At 45.2% G+C, this 21,455-nt stretch overlaps 1 protein-coding gene across 5 annotated transcripts in view; it reads left to right on the top strand.

Annotated features, from left to right (window-relative positions):
• The window catches only part of brd9 (bromodomain containing 9), a 78,503-nt gene that overhangs the window by 44,431 nt on the left and 12,617 nt on the right, over positions 1-21,455 (top strand). For 3 of the 5 annotated variants that reach the window (XM_043719329.2, XM_043719330.2, XM_043719328.2), the window contains exons 14-16: positions 2,004-2,075; positions 5,432-5,540; positions 12,862-13,032. In XM_043719329.2, the coding sequence (XP_043575264.1) occupies positions 2,004-2,075; positions 5,432-5,540; positions 12,862-13,032 (352 nt within the window). The remainder of the gene's footprint in view (positions 1-2,003; positions 2,076-5,431; positions 5,541-12,861; positions 13,033-21,455) is intronic. The other 2 variants (XM_043719331.2, XM_043719332.2) reach the window with 2 other exon arrangements.

Below are 21,455 nucleotides of genomic sequence, written 5' to 3'. Positions count from 1 at the left end.
GAGAAGAACAGTCTCATTGAAGTCTCAGCTGGCATGGACAATGAGCTTATGCTGTTAACATCAATCTACATTGCAATCAGCCATCCAAGCTATGCCAATACCATATGGTGTGGGCATCTTGAGAAATAAACATATTTTCACACGTTTTCTGGATGACTGTTTTGATTTTTTTTAACATAAAGCACATGAGTAGATAAATCGGGTTACAAAGGGCTCCCTTGCCGATAGTGAACCTCTGTTCAGCATGAATCTTATGAACAAGCTTGGGAAATTCAACTTATTGCAATTTTATAAGGTCTGTTCTTGGCTGTGTATGGGGTAAACTGTATTCAGAGACTTTAAATTCACTGATCAAATATGTCAAAGCATAGAAATGCCCCAGGTCAGGTTTTTGGCTTTCTTTCTAATTGGTAGGCTTTATGGGACTCTTGATTAGAGTGGTGCTGGATAAGCACAGCAGGTCAGGCAGCATCCAAGGAGCAGGAAAATAGACATTTCGCGCAAAAGCCCTTCATCAGGAATGTTTTGCCCGAAACGTCGATTTTCCTGCTTCTCGGATGCTGCCTGACCTGCTGTGTTTTTCCAGCACCACTCTAATCTAGACTCTGATCTCCAGCATCTGCAGTCCTTACTTTTGCTTTTATGGGACTCTTCTAATCTGATAAAGAAGTATGCCACAGAGAATGGGTGCTTAATGCATATTTCACTAAAAAAAAAGTACTGAACCTACCATTAGGGATAATATCTAAAAAGCATTAGATAAGCAGGAGCAATATACAATAAATGTTATCTGGAGCTCCATTCCCAATAAACATGTGATGTCCCTACATCCCAGGGAATGCAGTGGTTGGACAGTCAATGCCTGCTATACCCAAATCCCACATATAACTTATTTTTAAATGAAAAATTTGTTGACATGCAATAGGTAAGTGAAGTATAGGGAAATCTGTCTCATGGACACTGGCCTGGAATGTTTGAGCACATTTTGTGATTTCAGTGAGGCTTTCACCCTGTCTGAATTGGCTGAGTGTATTTTTCTGGTGCATTTTTTAAAATCTCTTCCAGGAGGTTGAGGTTGAAAGAGAATATGTGAATTGAGTCAAGACGTTGTTTGTATTGCACCATAACTGTATGAGGTAGGGAGGATGAACCAACTGATCTGTTTAATGTCCCATCATTTTTTTGCATTCATTCATATTGTTTACTCGTTTGACTATGTGAAATTAATGTAGAATATGCAAATAAAAATACGTGGAATCACTGTAGAATAGGAGGAGGCCTTTTGCCCCATTAGGTCCATGATAGCTCTCTTGTGAGTGCATTACAGTTAGTGGCACTCCCTGCACTTTCCTTTATGATCCCACAAACTATTTTTCTCTTGTTGTTTTTCTGATTCCCTTTGAGAGTCACAGTCGCAACTGCCATACCCAAAGTATATTTCAGTTCCTAACCCCACATTCCTTAAAAGAGAAATAAATTATTCCTGGTTTTTCAATTGCTGCTTTTGTGCTCTCTGGTTCTCTACATCTCCACCAATGGAGCCAGTTTTTTGTATCTGCTCTGTCTAGACCATTCATGATTTTGAACACCTCTGATCCTTAGAAAAGAGAGCTTTGATAACATCTGGACTGGGGAGCTGGGGTGTGTCTTAATTTGTGCAATTATTAATCAATTGAGTAAGTGAGAATTGCAAGAGTTAAGGGATATATCTAGAAAGAACTAAAAATTGTGTTTATGACATAGAATTTCTTTGGCATAAACTGTTGTAATCTGAGAGTTTTGGAATGACAGAAATTTATGAAAATGCTTGCTAGTTAAGTGACCTGTACCTTTGTTATAGTTAGTTCTAATCTATAAACAAATTTTAGATTTCTCTTCATAAATTTTGATGTTCAAAATTTATTGTATATTTTGTATATTGCTCTATTTTCTGATTCAGCTACATCGTATATTTATCTCTTCTACCTCTGCCATCATCTTAACCACTCCTTGCTTTGTTGTAGGCTCCAGCAATTTTCATTAAAGAGGAACCTAAACTGCAGCCTGCCTGTTCAGAAGCATCTAAACCATTAATGGTGAGATGATCTAACTGTTCTGAGGTTATGTTAAAAGTGTAATGCATATAAGTGTTTCAGGTAGAAAGAAAGACTTACATTTATATAGTACTTTTTGCAACTTCAGGATATCTCAACATGAAATACAACTAATGAAAACATTTTTGAAGTATAAGTCATATTATAAGAAGTATGAATCCAACTTATGCACAACAATCTCTCAAACAGTAATGTGAAAAAGAGCAGAATAAAGATCATATTATAATTTAATACAATTCAGATGTTCATAACTTTTTGAATGCTACCTTACAATTATCTGGGATTTTTCATATTCCTCTACAAAGCCTCATTTTTCATGGAAAGTCTGGGGCTGCAGTTGGAATGTTTTGAAGCTCTGTGAGGCAATCACCAGAGGTGCATCCTGCAGCTATAGGTGAAAAATGCTCAGAATACAGCACAAGTAGATGGAAAAGAATTAGGAAGTTAATTTTCCTGTTGATGAATCAGTCTGAATGAGTGATTTATCATGACATTTTCAGCTTTCACCTTGCTGCTGCAGAACGTATGGTTAAGGTATAACCTAGAAACCCAGAGAAGCACTGGAGTGGAGAAAACCATTGAGTTACCTTTAAAAGGCTTTTTAGAAGTTAAGCTAATGAGTATTCAAACCAAAATGACATCTGCAGTGTGGTAGTTTTTGTATCACTGAGAGACTTGCATTTGGTTTGAGACCAAAGAGGAATGTTTGGTTCTTTGGCCTCTGATTTTACACTTGATAACAACATCAAATATTGTGGTTGGTGTTGGTCAGACATCAGATCATGGTCAATGTCACCTGTTTAATGGTGGCATTGGAAGACTGAATAGCAATGCAACAAATCTCCCTGGTACACCACTAACTTGATATCAGTATAAAAAGTAAGTTCTTCTAAATTATTTGATTAAGAGGAAACGGTAAAATATTTGTACCTTCAGCAAATGCTACAAGTCCACCAGAGGTGGTAGAGCTAAAATGGAAATACTTGTAACATAAAGGATCGAGAATGGAAGGATTTGGAGCAAGAAGAGCTTGCTGTAGCTTAAAGAAGTTTTATAAGATGGATAGCATTAAAGTTTTACAAATTCTACTAAGTTTTGTATCTTCTTGAGTATTTGAATGGTGTGTCTTTTGATACACAATTTTATTGACAAAATCTGCGCAAAGGTGAGTTTGTGGGTTTGATGTCCCCTTAAAAGCCTCAATTTTCAACTCTGCTGGCAGGGAATTCAAACCAAATGTAGGGTTCTGCAGGGGCCCCTTGTTGGGTATAGGATGGCTGATTTGAGATATCCAATATCTGGATTGGGGAAGAGAGCCAACATCCACCCCAGTCCATTCTTCCAATCCCATTCTACAATCACTTTCCAATACTCTGGCAGTTATGGCCTACCTGACTTGCTGATCCTGGGTCTGTCCCTCTGCTTCTCCCTTGTGGCAGTGACAGCAGTGAAAATAGTGAAAAACATTGGTCATTACCACTTAAAATGGCAGACTTTTTTTCAAAAGAAGGCAAGTGGGACAATTGTTGGCACACTTTCTGCCAGACAAGACCCCTGTCCCCTGGATTAAATTCCATCCGTGTGTGCAGCAGATGTTTATCATCTTTGAGTTAGATTATTTTCATTATGTGCTGTTGTCTAATAGATTGAATTGTTGAGGAGTTTTGAGTCCGAGGTCATATCATTTCAATATGCACGCAACAAGCAGGATGATTCAACGATAATACAGAGCACATCCCTGGACACTACAGACAATCCACATCTTTGGACTGTGGGAGGAAAACAGAGCACCTGGAAGAAACCTATGCAGACCTGCAGAGAACATGCAAATTCTAAACAGATAGTCGCTCCAGACTGGAATCGAACCTGGGTTCCTGGTGCTTTTGAGGCAGCTATACTAACCACCATGCCCATAATGTTCCTGCTATCCAAAAATAGCCCTATTTTACATCATGAACAGAAAAATCACTTTTCAATTTTTTTCCCTACAGCATCTGTCAAAAAAAATGGAACACTACACCCAGACGTGTGATAAAAATAACGAGACGGCTGTCAGCACACACTGTTTGAACTTTAAATTGCACAGCAATTTCCAGCAACCACAAAAGTGCATTTAAACCTGGAAATCAGGAAGTTGTTGTGCAAGTTTCCCTGCTTGTCTACAGACTTTAGATCAATATCTTAAGCTGATATGGCCAAGCAAATCAGTGACTTCAAAGGCATTAAAAGGATGGGCCATAAATGGAATTAAGTAGTTTTTGGATAAGGAGTCCTTGTGTTTTAAAAGGTATAGCTGGAGAGTAGGATGCATTTGTTTTGATCTTCCAGAATTCATGGGATTCTAGAATAGTTTTCAGTGATTAGAAGATAACATACTTAATTCTGCTGTTTTAAGAAATTAGGACAATTAATGGACAAAAAGCATTAAGTAGAAATAAACGTAATATTTTAAGATTGACTTTTGAAGTACTGTGTACATTTCTGGTTGTCCTGTTATAGGAAGGATATTATTAAATTGGAGAGAGTACAGAAAACATTTACCAGGATGTTGCTAGGCCTGGGGATGGTACGAATTACAAGGACAGGCTGGATATAGATAAGGTGAATAGCAAAAGTCTTTCCCGTATAGTGGGTGAGGTCAAAACTAGAGGGCATTTTTAAGGTGAGAGGAGAAAGATTTAAAAGGAACCTGAGGGGCAACGTTTTCACAGAGTTGGTTTGTATGTGGAGTGAACTGCCGCAGGAATGATAGGTGCAGGTACAGGTACAGCATTTAAAAGACATTTGGATAGGTATATGAATAGGAAAGGTTTAGAGGGATTTGGGCCAAAAGCAGGCTAGTGCTTTAATTTGAGAAACTTGGTTGGCATGGATGAGTTGGACTGATGGGTCTGTTTTCATGCTATGTGACTCTGACTCTATTTGAATGGAAACATATTAACAAAACAGTTCTAATCTTACCCATCGTTTGATTAGATTTTCAAATACTTGAATTGTGAATTGATCTACCTGTACCAAGAGGTTCATACCTATAATGTCTGCGTAAAACCATTACTGAAGTGTGAAATGCCATGTGTCCACAACCTGAGAGAATTATTATGAACATATGAGTTTGGTGTAAGAGTGCATTTCTTCCTATCCCTAATAACTTTTCACCCTCTTGTTCACCAAGAATCTATCAACATCTGTCTTAAATGTATTCAAAACGTTTGCTTCACTGCATATTGAGGAAGCAGCATATTTTTGAGAGACATTACAGGATTATAACTCTAAGCTGTGTTTTATGGTTAAACTTTGTAGTTTAAAAACAAAACTTTGTGATACTTTAATTACTACAGGCCGGAGGGGCAAATGGTAGTGCAGGTGACAACCGGACTGGCTTGGATTTCATCCCTGTAAAGTCTTATTCTGATGTCTCCTTGGATATTTCTTTATTGAACTCACTAGGTGAGTTGCACTTTGTACATGGTCTCTCTTCACAGTCTATTTATTAAAAGCCTTCAACTGGATAGGTGTACGTTTATCTTAACAGATACTTGTATGCAATCAATTCCAAAATTTTTGCTTTAAGAGAAATACTTAGCTAAAAATCATTGCTGACCACATAGAGTTGAGTTTACCAGACTTGTTTTGCATTTTCCGGAATTTGTCTTCATGCACTTTCAAGTTTGTAACCTATGTATATAACTAAATGCCAGTTGATATCTGGAGTGTTCTTGTGATGCTTGGTGTTAAACTTAAGTTACCCTTTTGTAGTAGTTGTTCAGATACTGGTGCCAGTGCTGAATGCATATTTTTCTCTGTTGTTTTTCTGATTCCCTTTGAGAGTTGAAACTGCCGTACTCAAAGTATGTTTCAGTTCCGAACTTCAAGATTTGCAGCTGTTTTACTCCTAATCTACCACTCCAAGTTGTCTTGTGGTCAGAAAAATGGATGGTGGCTATTGAGAATGAAAGTTGAGAATGTAATCTATCTGAACCATCAGTAATGTTGTAAGGAAAAAAACCATGACTTTGTGATGTTTGCGTGTGCTCAATAGTTCCTTGTATGCAAGCACTGTTTTCTTAAAAGGAAAAATACATCAAATGAAACAAAACAGTGAAGATCGCTGAAGAAATAGTTGATGCCTGTACTGTCAGTTGTAGCTGAGTGGATAATGTCACTTCCCTGAATCAGAAAGCTGTGGGCTCAAGTTCCACTTCAGTGTCTTGAAAACACCAATATTGGCAACACTCTAGTATAGCAAGAGTACTTGCCCTTTATCATGTCTGTGCTGTCAGGTGAATGTTTAAGAACCAACAACATTTGAAGAGCAAGCAAATTGTTCTTGGTGTTCTGGCTGATACTTTGCTCAGTCCACATCATTAAACACTGATCAGGTATTACCAGATGTTGCTTGTCAGAGATTACTGCACTCAAATTGACTGCAGCTTCATACAGCAGTACTTCAATCCTTGTAAAGCACATTGCAACATACTGAGGTTGTGAAAGGTGCTATTTAAATGCAATTCTTTACCTTTTTATGGTATCTTCAAATACTGACAACTTTTATGTATATTGCTGAGACCCCAGTGTTTCTTGAAGACTTCACTTTCATCTAAAGAATTTTCAAATCCTCGAATGAATTTTTCTTTTTCTGTTTTCGTTTTCTTTGTATCATTTGTATCTGCATATCCTTTAACAGTTGAGTGAACAGTCATGGGGAACCTCGATTATCTGAACAAGATAGGCGAGCACTGTTTCGTTTGGATAATTGATTATTCGGTTAATCGATTCAATGCGTTTCCTCTGGGGCTCCGGGTTTTCTATTAAGTCTGCTCCCTGTTCAGTTGAGGCAGCAGCACAGTGCGCGTGAGCCTCTGCTGGCCCCCAAATCCCATCCAACACCGCCTGAGCCCCCGTCCCGTCCGCCCCCAACCCTGTCTAACACCATCCTCCACCTGCCCCCCCCCCCAATCCCCATCCAACACCGCCCCCACATCCACCCCCAATCCCGGCCAGCACCATCCGCCGCCCGCTCCCCCAGACCCGTCCAACACCATCCTCCGCCCGCCCCCCCATCCCAATCCAACAACGCTCCCCATCTGCCCCAACCCCGTCCAACACCATCTTCTGCCCGCGCCCCCCAATCCCCGACCAACACTGACCCCCCCTTCCACTCCCAACCCCGTCCAACACCATCCTCCGCCCCGATCCCAATCCCGTCCAACACCATCCTCCGCCCGACCCCCCAATGCCCGTCCAACACCATCCTCCCCCCGCCCCTCTAAACCCTGTCCAACACCATCCTCCGCCCTCCCCCCCAATCCCCGTCCAGCAGCATCCTCCGCCCGCGCTCCCCAATCCACGACCAACACTGCCCTCCCCGTCCGCCCCCAACCCCGTCCAACACCATCCTCCGCCTGCCCCCCCAGTCCCTGTCCCACACCATCTTGGATCAGTGGTGCTGGAAGAGCACAGCAATTCAGGCAGCATCCGACGAGCAGCAAAATCAACGTTTCGGGCAAACGCCCTTCATCAGGAATAAAGGCAGAGAGCCTGAAGCGTGGAGAGATAAGCTAGAGGAGGGTGGGGAGAAAGTAGCATAGAGTACAATAGGTGAGTGGGAGAGGAGATGAAGGTGATAGGTCAGGGAGGAGAGGGTGGAGTGCATAGGTGGAAAAGGAGCTAGGCAGGTCATCTGCAGTCATTATTTTTACCAACACCATCTTCCGCCCACCCCCCCAATCTCCGTCCAACGCCATCCTCCGCCCGCCCGCCCAATCCCCGTCCAATACCATCCTCTGCCGCCCCCCAATCCCGTCCAACACCATCCTCCGTCCACCCCTAATCCCTGTCCAACACTGCCCTCCCGTTCGCCCCAACCCCGTCCAACACCATCCTTCGCCTGCGTCCCCCAATCCCCGTCCACACCACCTCCCTCCCATCCGCCCCCCAATCGCTGTCCAACACCATCCTTCTTCCTCCCCGCCCCCATTGTACGTCCAACACCATCCTTCACCCGCCCTCAATCCCCGTCCAACACCATCCTCCCCAGCCTCGCTCTCCCCCAATCCCTGTCCACCACCATCCTCCTCCCACCCCCCATCCCCGTCCAACACCATCCTCCACACGCGCTCCCCAATCTTTGTTCAACACCATCCTCCGCCCACCCCCCATCCCCATCCAACACCATCCTCCTCCCACCCCCCATCCCCATCCAACACCATCCTCCTCCAACCCCCCATCCCCATCCAACACCATCCTCTTCCCACCCCCCATCCCCATCCAACACCATCCTCCGCACGCGCTCCCCAATCCTCGTTCAACACCATCCTCCTCCTCCCACCCACTATCCCCGTCCAACACCATCTTCCGCCCACACCCCCAAACCCCGTCCAACACCATCCTCCGCCCTCACCCCCTGAACGCCGTCCAACACCATCCTCCGCCCTCCCTCCCGCCGAATGCCGTCCAACACCATCCTCCGTCCGCCGCCCCATCCCCATTCAACACCGCCTCCAGTTCCGTCCCCAATCCCCGTCCAACACCATCCTCCGCCCGCCCTCAATCCCCGTCCAACACCATCCTCCGCCAGCGCCCCCCCAATCCCTGTCCAACACCATCCTCCGCCCGCCCTCAATCCCTGTCCAACACCATCCTCCGCCCGCCCTCAATCCCTGTCCAACACCGTCCTCCGCCCGCGCCCCCAATCCCTGTCCAACACCATCCTCCGCCCGACCCCCAATCTCCGTCCAACGCCATCCTCCGCCCACCCCCATCCCCGTCCAACACCATCCTCCTCCCACCCCCCATCCCCATCCAACACCATCCTCCTCCAACCCCCCATCCCCATCCAACACCATCCTCTTCCCACCCCCCATCCCCATCCAACACCATCCTCCGCACGCGCTCCCCAATCCTCGTTCAACACCATCCTCCTCCTCCCACCCACTATCCCCGTCCAACACCATCTTCCGCCCACACCCCCAAACCCCGTCCAACACCATCCTCCGCCCTCACCCCCTGAACGCCGTCCAACACCATCCTCCGCCCTCCCTCCCGCCGAATGCCGTCCAACACCATCCTCCGTCCGCCGCCCCATCCCCATTCAACACCGCCTCCAGTTCCGTCCCCAATCCCCGTCCAACACCATCCTCCACCCGCCCTCAATCCCCGTCCAACACCATCCTCCGCCAGCGCCCCCCCAATCCCTGTCCAACACCATCCTCCGCCCGCCCTCAATCCCTGTCCAACACCATCCTCCACCCGCCCTCAATCCCTGTCCAACACCATCCTCCGCCCGCGCCCCCAATCCCTGTCCAACACCATCCTCCGCCCGACCCCCAATCTCCGTCCAACGCCATCCTCCGCCCGCCCTCCCAATCCCCGTCCAATACCATCCTCCGCCCGCCCTCCCAATCCCAGTCCAAAACCATCCTCCGCCTGCGCTCCCCAATCCCTGTCCAGCACCGTCCTCCACCCGCCCTCCCAATCCCTGTCCAACACCATCCTCCTCCCACCCCCATCCCCGTCCAACACCATCCTCCACCCGCTCCCCCATCCCCGTCCAGCACTATCTTCCGCCCGCCTCCCAATCCCCGTCCAACACCATCCTCCGCCCTCCCCCCCCCCCCCCCCGAACGCCATCCAACACCATCCTCCGTCCGTGCCACCAACCCTATCCAACACCATCGTCCACCCGCTCCCCCAATCCCCGTCCAACACCATCATCCGCCCGCCCTCAATCCCCGTCCAACACCATCCTCCGCCCACGCCCCCCCAATCCCTGTCCAAACACCATCCTCCGCCCACCCCCCATCCCGTCCAACACCATCCTCCGCCCACCCCCTAATCTCCGTCCGCCATCCTCCGCCCACCCCCCAATCCCCGTCCAATCCAATACCATCCTCCGCCCACCCCCAATCCCTGTCCAACACCATCCTCCGCCCATCCCCAATCCCCGTCCAACACCATCCTCCACCCGCCCTTCCAATCCCCGTCCAATACCATCCTCCGCCTGCGTTCCCCAATCCCTGTCCAGCACCATCCTCCACCCGCCCTCCCAATCCCTGTCCAACACCATCCTCCTCCTACCCCCATCCCGGTCCAACACCATCCTCCACCCGCTCCCCCATCCCCGTCCAGCACTATCTTCCGCCCACCCCCCAATCCCCGTCCAACACCATCCTCCGCCCTCCCCCCCCGGACGCCGTCCAACACCATCCTCCGTCCGCGCCCCCAACCCCATCCAACACCATCCTCCACCCGCTCCCCCAATCCCCGTCCAACACCATCATCCGCCTGCCCTCAATCCCCATCCAACACCATCCTCTGCCCACGCCCCCCCAATCCCTGTGCAACACCATTCTCCGCCCACCCCCCATCACCATCTAACACCATCCTCCGCCCACCCCCCAATCCCCGTCCAATCCAATACCATCCTCCGCCCACCGCAATCCCTGTCCAACACCATCCTCCGCCCATCCTCAATCCCCGTCCAACACCATCCTCCGCCCACCCCCAATCCCTGTCCAACACCATCCTCCGCCCACCGCAATCCCTGTCCAACACCATCCTCCGCCCACCCCCAATCCCCGTCCAACACCATCCTCCGCCCACCCCCAATCCCTGTCCAACACCATCCTCCGCCCGCCCCCATCCCCGTCCAATACCATCCTCGCCCACCCCCCCATCCTCATTCAACACCATCCTTCGCCCTCCCCCTGAATGCCATCCAACACCATCCTCCGTCCGCGCCCCCATCCCCATCCAACACCATCCTCCACCCGCTCCCCCAATCCCCGTCCAACACCGCCTTCTGTCTGCTCCCCAACCCTGTCCAACACCATCCTCCACCCGCTCCCCCAATCCCTGTACAACATCATCCTCCACCCGCTCCCCCAATCCCCGTCCAACACCATCCTCCGCAACGCCCCACCATCCTCCGCCCGCCCCCCCAATCCCCATCCAACACCATCCTCCGCCCGCCCCCCCAATCCCCATCCAACTCCATCCTCCGCCTGCTTCGCCAATCCCTGTCCAACACCATCCTCCGCCCGTCCCCCCAACCCCATCCAACACCATCCTTCGCCCGCTCTCCCAATCCCCGTCCAACACCATCCTCCGCCTGCCCCCAATCTCCGTCCAACACCATCCTCCGTCCGCCCCCAATCTCCGTCCAACACCATCCTCCGTCCGCCCCCCCCAATCTCCGGCCAACACCATCCTCCGCCCGCCCCCCCCCAATCCCAATCCAACACCGCCCACACCCGTCCAACACCATCCTCCGCCCCTCCCCCATCCCCGTCCAACACCATCCTCCACCCGCGCAACCCAATCCCCGTCCAACACCATCCTTCGCCCGCCCTCCCAATCCTCATTCAACACCATCCTCCGCCCGCCCCCCCAATCCCTGTCCAACATCATCCTCTGCCCGCCCCCCAATCCCCGTCCAACACCATCTTTCGCCCGCCCCCCAATCCTCATTCAACACCATCCTCCACCCGCCCTCCCAACCCTGTCCAACACCATCCTCCACCCGCTCCCCCAATCCCCGTCCAACACCGCCCCCGTCCGTCCCCAATCCCCGTCCAACACCATTCTTCGCCCGCTTCCCCCAATCCCTGTCCAACATCACCCCCCCCCGTCCGCCCCCCAACCCCGTCCAATGCCATCTCTGCCCAGCGCCCCCCTTTCACCCCCAACCCTGTCCAACACCCTCGTCTGCCTGCCCGCCCCCCAAACTGCCATCTGCTCCCCCCCCCCCCCCCAGCCCCATCCAATACTGCCGTCCGCCCACCCGCCCCCAAACCCCGTCCAACACCGCCCGCCCTCACCCCACCCCCGCATGCCCCCCCCCCCCCCCCCCCGGGGTAGCCGGACTGGACACCCCCAGCAACACTGCTGATACTTCTACTGCCTTTTGGGGTGGGGGGGGGGGTGCAGAGTTGGGAGGTGAGTCATTTAGACATTGCCTGCTCTCCCATCAGGATTGTTCTTGGCAGCACTTTTAATCACTGTAAACAAAAGACGCAATCAGACGTCTTTGATATAATGTTTCTGTCGGGACTTCGAGATCTCCTTTTGGATAATCCGATTTTCGGATAATTGGTATTCGGATAATCAAGGTTCCTCTGTATATCACACTACTGCAGGTCATTTGCATAAATAATTTTAATTGATTATGTCTGTAGTTTGGAAGTTCTTAGATTTTCCATCTGAGATGCTTCAGAAAAGCAGCATGAAATGCACTGAAATATTAGCAAACAGGAATCATGCATCCAACTCATCAACTGCTAAAATTCACTCATTGCTATATTGCCATGATTGGAATTGAGTAATGCAATAGAGTAGCAGACTCTTCTTTCAACTCTGGAATCCAAGTTTAAAATTGAAGTTAGTCTATGTTGTCAGTTCAGTTTCTACCAAGTACAAAAAGCACTAATTGAGTGCTATATGAGCATCCTTATCCTAAAACCAGAGGATGACTGGTTTGAAATCAGTGATGCATTAGGAGACATCGTTGAGGAGCTAAGATTGTTGGGTCTGAATAAATGGAGCTTTACTTGTACTAGATATGTAGTGTGCTTAATCACAACTGTAGCTGAATGAAGTCTTTTATGTCACATCATGAACGTACCTTGCCCCAGAAAATTGACAGTTTTTTAACATGCAAAATGTATCTGTTTAATTTGTACCCAGTTTACGTACCCAGACCCTTAAAAGTTTGTCCAGTTTCCGAAGCTACCTAAACTGCACCTTAATTAAAAATGTGTCACCTTTTTAGGGAAAGTAGTGAAGAAGGAACCTGATCATGATGATAACCAGAGAAATCTGGATGAGACCACCAAGTTGCTGCAGGACTTGCATGAGGCTCAGACAGAACGTGTTGGTTCCCGACCTTCCTCAAACCTCAGCTCAATCTCCAGTAACTCCGACCGCGAGCAGCACCACCTAGGTATAAGCTAAGTTAAAATTAGCCTTGGTTCAGTTTGTGCCTGTGGTGCATAAGGATCAATTTTATTCTTCAGTAATTTTCCTCAAGCCCATCCTTGATTTTATTGGAAAAGTGAGATTTGATTTGGCTCTGCATGTTCTTTGTGGTACTGCAGATTTACCTAATGAGAACAATTACAGAAGAGGAAGATAATTTTACCCAGTTGCTCTTGCATTTACACAAATATACTGTTACTTTCTCCTCATTTTCTCATCTCCCCCCACTCTCTCCCTCCATTGTTTTTAATTCAGTTAAGTATAAAGTGGTGGAAATATTTATTAGATCTGATAGCATCTGTGGAGAGAGAAACTGTTCACATTTCAAGTTGACTGACTTATTTAACTCTACATTTAACTTGAGTGTCTCTTTCTCCGTGGATGCTGCCAGATCTGTAGAGTATTTTCAGCACTTTGTTTACATTTCATGTTCAACATCTGCAGTGTTTTGCTTTATAATTGTGTTTAATGGCTTTTTTAATGGTTTTAGCGCTATAGTCTTTACCAGCCAACCTAAAAGACTGTATTCCAGGTGTAAAATCACTTGTTATGAAGAATTGCATCAGGGTATCAGTTCTGAAATTGCTTTTTATTAGTTTATATGTATAATCACTTAATCTGTATTTACATAAAAATACTTAGTTAAATTTTCTCTTTCACTTGATGCTTTTCTTTCCTGTTTTAAGGTCCCGACTCAAACGCAACTTTTTGTGATTTGAAGAGTTCAAGTTTTGCTTCTCTGCTGGGGTCAATCCTTCCTCAGTTAAATATAGTTCTAACAAAAAGCCTCTTGGTTCAGCAGTATACTACCATTATTGTCTGTTAAATTAACTGCAGTTACTCCTCTTACAATATATTATGTATGGTTTTGAATTTCATTCGTAATGTATGAAATTAGTCAAACCCTGCAGTAATATGCAGAAATGATACACCCTTATCTGAAGTATAAGCTGTACAAAAGCAGTGGTTAGCACTGCTGTCTCTCAGCACCAGGGACCTGGGTTTGATTCCAGCCTCAGGTGACTGTCTGTGTGGAGTTTGCACATTCTCCCTGTGTCTGCGTGGGTTTCCTCCGGGTGCTCCGGTTTCCTCCCACAGTCCAAAAATGTGCAGGTCAGGTGAATTGGCCATGTTAAATTACCCAAGTGTTACGTGCATTAGTCAGAGGGAAATGGGTCTGGGTGGGTTACTCTTTGGAGGGTCAGTGTGGACTTGTGGGGCCGAAGGGCCTGTTTCCACACAGTAGGGAATCTAATCTAATTATATGGGGATTTGTGCTTGTGAAAATTTGAAACCAAATAGCTTGTCAAATATATAGCCTGAACCATCTATTATAGTTTAAAATATTTGCTTATTTATCACTATGTAAAACTACACCATTTCGCCAAAGAAATGATAAGATCATACAATTCAGAAGAGGCATTTTTGCTCATTGAGTCTGTACTGCCAAATGTACACTAAATCTACAATAGTCCTACTTATTGCAGCACCAGGGCCAAATTATTGACTGTTATGATACTTCCAAGCGCTTATCCAAGTACCTTTTAGATTGTGAGATTAACTGTCTCAGGTCCCCTCCCAGGCAGTGCATTCCCACCACTCTTTGGACGCACAAAAACCCTCAAATCTCCTCTAAGCCTCCTGGCTTTCACATTTTTAAAATTATACCTCTGTGCTATTAACCCTTCAACTGAGGGAAGCAGCTGCTTTCTATCTACCCTGTCCATGCCCCTTATAATTTGAACACCTCAATTAGGTCCTCTCTTGGCCTTGTCTGCATGAAAGAAAACAGTGGGAGCTTATCCAAATGCCTTTTTCATGATTATCCTATCCATGCCTCTCATAATTTTGTAAACGTCCATAAGGTCACCCCTCAGCCTCTGACGCTGCAGGGAAACCAGCCCCAGCCTGTTTAGCCTCTCCCTATAGCTCAAATCCTCCAACCCTGGCAACATCCTTGTAAATCTTTTCTGAACCCTTTCAAGCTTCACAACATCTTTCCGATAGGAAGGAGACCAGAATCGCATGCAGTATTCCAACAGTGGCCTAACCAATGTCCTGTACAGCCGCAACATGACCTCCCAACTTCTGTACTCAATACTCTGACCAATAAAGGAAAGCATACCAAATACCTTCTTCACTATCCTATCTACCTGTGACTCCACTTTCAAGGAACTATGAATCTGCACTCCAAGGCTCTTTGTTCAGCAACACTCCCTAGGACCTTACCATTAAATGTATAAGTCCTACTAAGATTTGCTTTCCCAAAATGCAGCACCTCGCACTTATCTGAATTAAACTCCATCTGCCACTTCTCAGCCCATTGGCCCATCTGGTCCAGATCCTGTTGTAATCTGAGGTAACCCTCTTCGCTGTCCACTACACCTCCAATTTTGTTTTCATCTGCAAACTTATTAACTGTACCTCTTATGCTCGCATCTGTAAGATTGCCACTGTTCTAACTCACATTTCCTTTTCTAGTACAGACTTCCCTGAAACCTCCTTGACCATACCTATTACTGACACTACAGTTCTACTTCCAACAGTTTTATTTTACATGACCTGTCTTAAGTATGTGAAAACATACTGGTTTATTTATATCACTTTTATTTTCTCAGCTATCATTTTTATTAACTAGACCAGCTTTTGTCTTCTCCCTAAAGCCTTTTATAAAGTAATAGCCACTGTCCCCAAGCTGACTCTGATTTTATCATATAAAAACTGAAAGAACTTTCTCAGAAGGGTCACCAGATCGAAACATTAACTTTGATTTCTTTTCACAGAGATCTGCTGAGCTTTTCCAGCAACTTGTTTCTGATTTTGTCATTGCCGTCTATCAGAACTGCCATTTCCTTTATTTTCAAAGCCTTATCTTCAAGGTTTTTGTGATGATATTCCAAAACTCTTATTATCATGAACTCATTCTTCATTCAAGTTTCAATTTCCAAAACTACCAATCCTACAATGTTTCTTTCTCTTTAGCAAATTCTGCAAACTTCTCATTTTGAACTTTAAAGGAAAGATTTAATTTCAATTGTTGTGCTTTAGAAACATGCTCATAACCATCAAGTCTCCTTCAACAGTTTATCTGGATCAAGGATTGCTTTTCTCTCTTCTAATGTATGACTGATACAATACTGAATTAGCAAATGTTGAATTTCATAGTTTACATCTACACTCTGAGAGCTAGCTCCGAAGGTGTGGAAATTCATCTGTGTTTTTCAGTGACTTGTCATTCAAGCTGGTAATTAAACAGTGTTGTGCAGTGGGAGCAGGCTGGTAAAGAAGCTTTGGAGTTCTAAATGTTTAGCAAAGACCAAAATTCTCTGTTCCCTGTGAATGTCTTGATAATAGTTTGGAGCTTGGTTTCTGTGTACACATCCAAGTATCATCAGCATATTGTGATTCAGTGACAAGTTGGAGTAGTCTGGTGATGGTCAGTGAACAAGAACCACAATGTCCATGGTGCCTGGTCTCCCTTTTAAAATTTTCAAGCGATGCTTCCAAAGAAACTTACTGTTTCTGAACCAGGAGGAAATGAGCACTGCAGATGCTGGAGATCAGAGTCAAAAAGTGTGGTGCTGGAAAAGCACAGATGGTCCGGCAGCATCCGAGGAGCAGGAGAGTTGACGTTTCAACCATAGGCTTTTCATCAGGCATTCCTGATGAAGAGCTTATACTCAAAACGTTGGCTCTCCTGCACCTTCGGTGCTGCCTGACAGGCTGTGCTTTTCCAGCACCACAGTTTGGCACTCTAACATCAACACCAGCCTGACAAAAATGATCAGGAGCTACTAAACCACAAGCACAGGGTGTTTCTGAACTAGAAACTTCCCATTTAGTAAATGGGAAGAAATTAGGTCTGCATATAAACAAAAGGTGATGTCCAACAAAACCTTGGCCTAAAGAAAAGATGGTGAATCGAAAGAGTACAGGAAATACAGCAAAACACCAACAGCCATGATGTGCAGATTCCTCAGCACCATCAAGACCATCTGTGGTTGAAGAACGTAAAGAGCTGCCCATTTGAAAGATACTCCACTTGAGACTCCACTTGAGTAGTGCTCATTAAGGACAAAGTAAGTGAGCCTATTGGAAGGAGCACTTCAAGGGTCTCCTAGACTATGATTCTTCTTGGCTGACATGGCATGAGTGCCCTCAGCCACATCCTACACCGTGTTACTCCTTGCCATCTCAGCACCATCCATGATGGATGGAAGACTGATAAGGCAGCCAACATAGGTGGAATCCCTGCCAAGATACTAAAATACAGTGGAGAATCACTTTGTTGGCTCATATACATCACCTCATCTGGAAGGGAGGGGGTTGCATGACAGGTGGTCTCCAAGATGCCACAATTGTGACCATCTTTAAGAAAGAAAATTAGACTGATTGGCCTGCTATGACTTCCATAGTTATCACATTGTAAAATCCTCCTCCTGCTGGCTGAAAAGATCCTGTTGGAAGGAAGACTACATTGACTTATCAAGAGACATAGTGGATGTGATCCTCACAGCAAGATACATTCAAGGGAAAGTGCAGAGAACAACACTGCATCAAGGGGGAAAAATGGAGCAAACATATCAAATTTTTGGTTGTCTGCAGAAATTTGTTACCAATATCTACCAGCTGTACAAAAGCCAGTAGACCTCACCAGTACATCTACAACAGACCCAGTAATCTATGAACTGGGGTCAAGTAAGGCTATGTCATTGCACCAATACTCTTCTTTGTCTTCCTTGTTGCAACATTCCACCCCAGCATGTGTTTTTAAGCTGGCCTTGGTTAATTTTGAAAATAACTCTTGTGTAAATCTCCCTTCTCCAGAAAAGACATAACAACTGACACCCATTTGGTTTTCAGTAAAAGTAGTAATATTCACTGGGCAAATTTAAGCTTTAACGTCAGCAAATTCTAGCACATATTCTCTGTGGATTTGCAATTCTACATGAGTCCCATCATATGTTCTGATCCCAGGAGAGACTGTTTAAAATTGTTACATCCTGTTAGGGTTAGTAACTTGTTTTTAAAGTAGATGATGTGTGACATCCCCATTACTTACTAAGAAGATGAATTTGCAAGATTCTACTGCTTTAAGCAAACAAAATAAGTTTTACTGATAACATTCTAAGTAAAACCAACCACACACAGACACAGTTTGTGCTCCAACATCCAAAAATAACAAGGTAAAAATAACAGGTAAACTCTGGAACATCCTACAGAGCACATGAGATTGCAGGTACAGTCAAGACAGATTTGATGGATTTCTGAGCATCTGTTCTTACTGTCAGTAAAACTGTGGGTCCCAAATCTTTGTTAAACTTTGCTTCCTTCACAACAGGTTCTAATTCTTCACTTGCAACATTGCAGGATTCTTAGCCTCTACTTCAGTTTAATTTCTGGTCAATGGTAATCCAAAGGATGTTGTTAGTGAGAGATTCAATAATGGGAATTACTTTGAATGTGAAGGAACAATGGTTAGATTTTCTCTTGTTGAAAATGGTCCTTGGCACTTGTCAGACCAAAACGTGGATGATATCCAGATCTTGCAGTATTTGAATGTGGGCTGATTTGGTGTTTGAAGACAGTGCTGAACTTTGTTCAATCATCAGCAAGCGTCCTTACTTCTTTGTAATAGAGGGAAGGTCATGAATGAAGCATTGTTAGGCCTGGGACACTTTTTTTTCCAAGTATTCCTGCAGTGATGTCTGGATGTGAGATGATCGAATTCTAGCTAACGTAGCCATCTTGCTTTTTGTTAAGCAAAACTCAAACCACTAGAGAGTTTTCACCCAAATTTTCATTCCTTCCAGTTTGCTAGGATCTTTTGGAGCTATACTTGGTCAAATGCTACTATTATTGTCCATGGCAGTCCTCTGTCTGGAGTTCAACTCTATAGTCCATGTTTGAACCATGTCTATAATGAAGATGGAGCTGAGTGTCCTTGGCAGTACCCAATCTGATTATCAGTGAGCCTTTTTTTAAATATAATCAAGCACAGCTTCATAGCACTGTTGATGACCCTTTCCTTTATTTATCGGGATGATTGTTAGTAGATTTAAAGGACAGTAATTGACTAGGTTAGGTTTGTCCTTTGATATTTCATGTACATTGGCAGTTTTCGAGATTGACATGTTAATGTTATATGTATACTGGAACAGCTTGGTTAGGGGTGTGGCAAATTCTAGACCAAAGCTTTTCATACTATTGCTAGAATGTTGTTGGAGCCCATTGCTTTCACAGACACTTCATGCTATTACATGGAGTAAATGGAATTGGCTGAAGAGTGGCACCTGTGATACTGGGGCTCTTCGGTAGATGCCAAGATGGATCATCTGCTTGGCACTGAAGATTGCTGCAAATGGTTCAACCTTATCTTTTGCACTGATGTGCTAGGATCCCCCAATATTAACGATGGGGATATTTGTGGAGACACCTCCAGTGAGTTGTTTAATTGCCCACCATACATGATTGGATGTGGCAGGATGCAGAATTTAGATTTGATCCATTGGTTGTGGAATCGCTTAGCTCTGCCTATCACTTGTTGCTAATGCTGTTTGGTACATAAGTAGTCATGTTTTGTAGCATCACCAGATTGACCTCTCATGTTTAGGTATTCTGCTAATATCTAATATTCAGATATGCTGCTGCTGCTGACATGCCCTCCTGCACCCTTCATTGAAACAGGTTTGACTTCTGGATTGATATAATGGTAGTCCGGGGTGGTGGGTATGCTGAGCCATGAGTTTGCAGATTGTGTTGGAGCACAATACTGCTGATAGTTCACAGAATCATGGATGCCCACTTCCAAACTGCAAGATCTATTCTAAGATTGTGTGGCACTACCGGTGCTCTTATTCAGACAATCAACGGTGTTGATCTATTGTTATTTGTTGAAGTTTACATTTTCCTTTGTCATCATTCAATCACTGAAAGTGGTCTAATATATCATTCTTTCTATCAAGTCCCCTTAATCTCTGTTCTAGTAAAAGCTGTCCCACTGTTTCAGGTGGTTTTCAAATTATACATGCAGTTACAATGCTGAATCTACATTAATACCCTCTTGATTGTTCCTAGATTTCTAGATGCCTAAATTGTACATCATACTGCCAACAGTGGCCTTACTTAAGTAGCCTCACCATTACCTCTCAAATGGTATATATGACAGTATTCCAGGGCTTTTTAATGGCCTTGCTCAATTCAAATGTTATTTTGAATGTCTTTTGAACAGGAAGGCCACCTAAATCCACTCCCCCTCCCACCACCACCACCACTTTTCCTCATCAGCTACATATTTTGTCCATTCGGGGTAAGACTTTGGATTTTGTTTTCAAAGTATATCACCTCACATTTACTGACGTTAAACTCTAATACTTTTTTGCCCATTGGTCTACTTCATTATTGACTTGCAATTTTCTTTTGATCCCCAGAATTATTTAGAATGTTGGTGTCTTTTTATCATTTGCAAACTTGGACTTCACTCCCTCATCCTAGTATCTAAGTAATCCTAAAACAACTTTGTGAGACATAAATTTACTTTCAAGGGCTTCCACTTTTTCTCTCCACTTCCTTCTGAACCCATCGGGTCATAAGAGGAGTAGGAGCAGACCTTTCTGTTTCTGTATCACCAGTCATTAAGATAAAGGTTGATCTCATTATGTGTTTCATTCCATTGCCCTGCCTGCCTCATTTTTTAAAATTTTCTCGCCTTCCCATCCAGCCAAATAACCCTTGACTCCCTTGTAAATCAAACATTTGTCTAAATCATCCTTTGAAAATATTCAGTAACCAAGCCTGCACTACTCTCTGGAAACAAATTCCAAAGACTAATGCTTTTTTGATAGAAATTTCCACCTCTATCTTAAATGGGAGACATCTTATTTTGAAGTGTGTGGTCTCTAGTTCCAGGTTTTGCCACTGGGAGGAGACATCAGCTCGATATCTCCCTGTCAAACTCTCTCAATTAAATGTTTCAATAAGATCACCTGTTAATTTCTAAACTCAAAATGAGTACAGGGTCAACCTGCTCAATCCCTCCTAAATCATAAGACCATAAGACATATGAGCAGAAATTAGGCTATTCAGCCCAGCGGGTCTGTTCCACCATTCAATCATGGCTGATAAGTTTCTCAACCCTATTCTCCTGCTTTCTCCCTGTACTCTGATGTCTTTGATACTCAAGAATCTATCTATCTCAGTCTTAAATACACTCAACTACCTGGCCTCCCTGATGAAGGGCTTTTGCCTGAAACGTCAATTTTCCTGCTTCTCGGATGCTGCCTGACCTGCTGTGCTTTTCCAGACCCACTCTGATCTAAACTCCACACATTTATCCTAGGAATTGAACACGCAAATCTTCTCTGAACAAAATAAATATCCCTCCTGTAG

This window comes from Chiloscyllium plagiosum, unplaced genomic scaffold, assembly GCF_037043375.1.
Source record: "Chiloscyllium plagiosum isolate Xiang-an unplaced genomic scaffold, Cpla_swu_hap1 HiC_scaffold_34, whole genome shotgun sequence".
Taxonomy (NCBI): domain Eukaryota; kingdom Metazoa; phylum Chordata; class Chondrichthyes; order Orectolobiformes; family Hemiscylliidae; genus Chiloscyllium; species Chiloscyllium plagiosum.
This window is presented reverse-complemented; position numbering and strand designations above follow the sequence as displayed.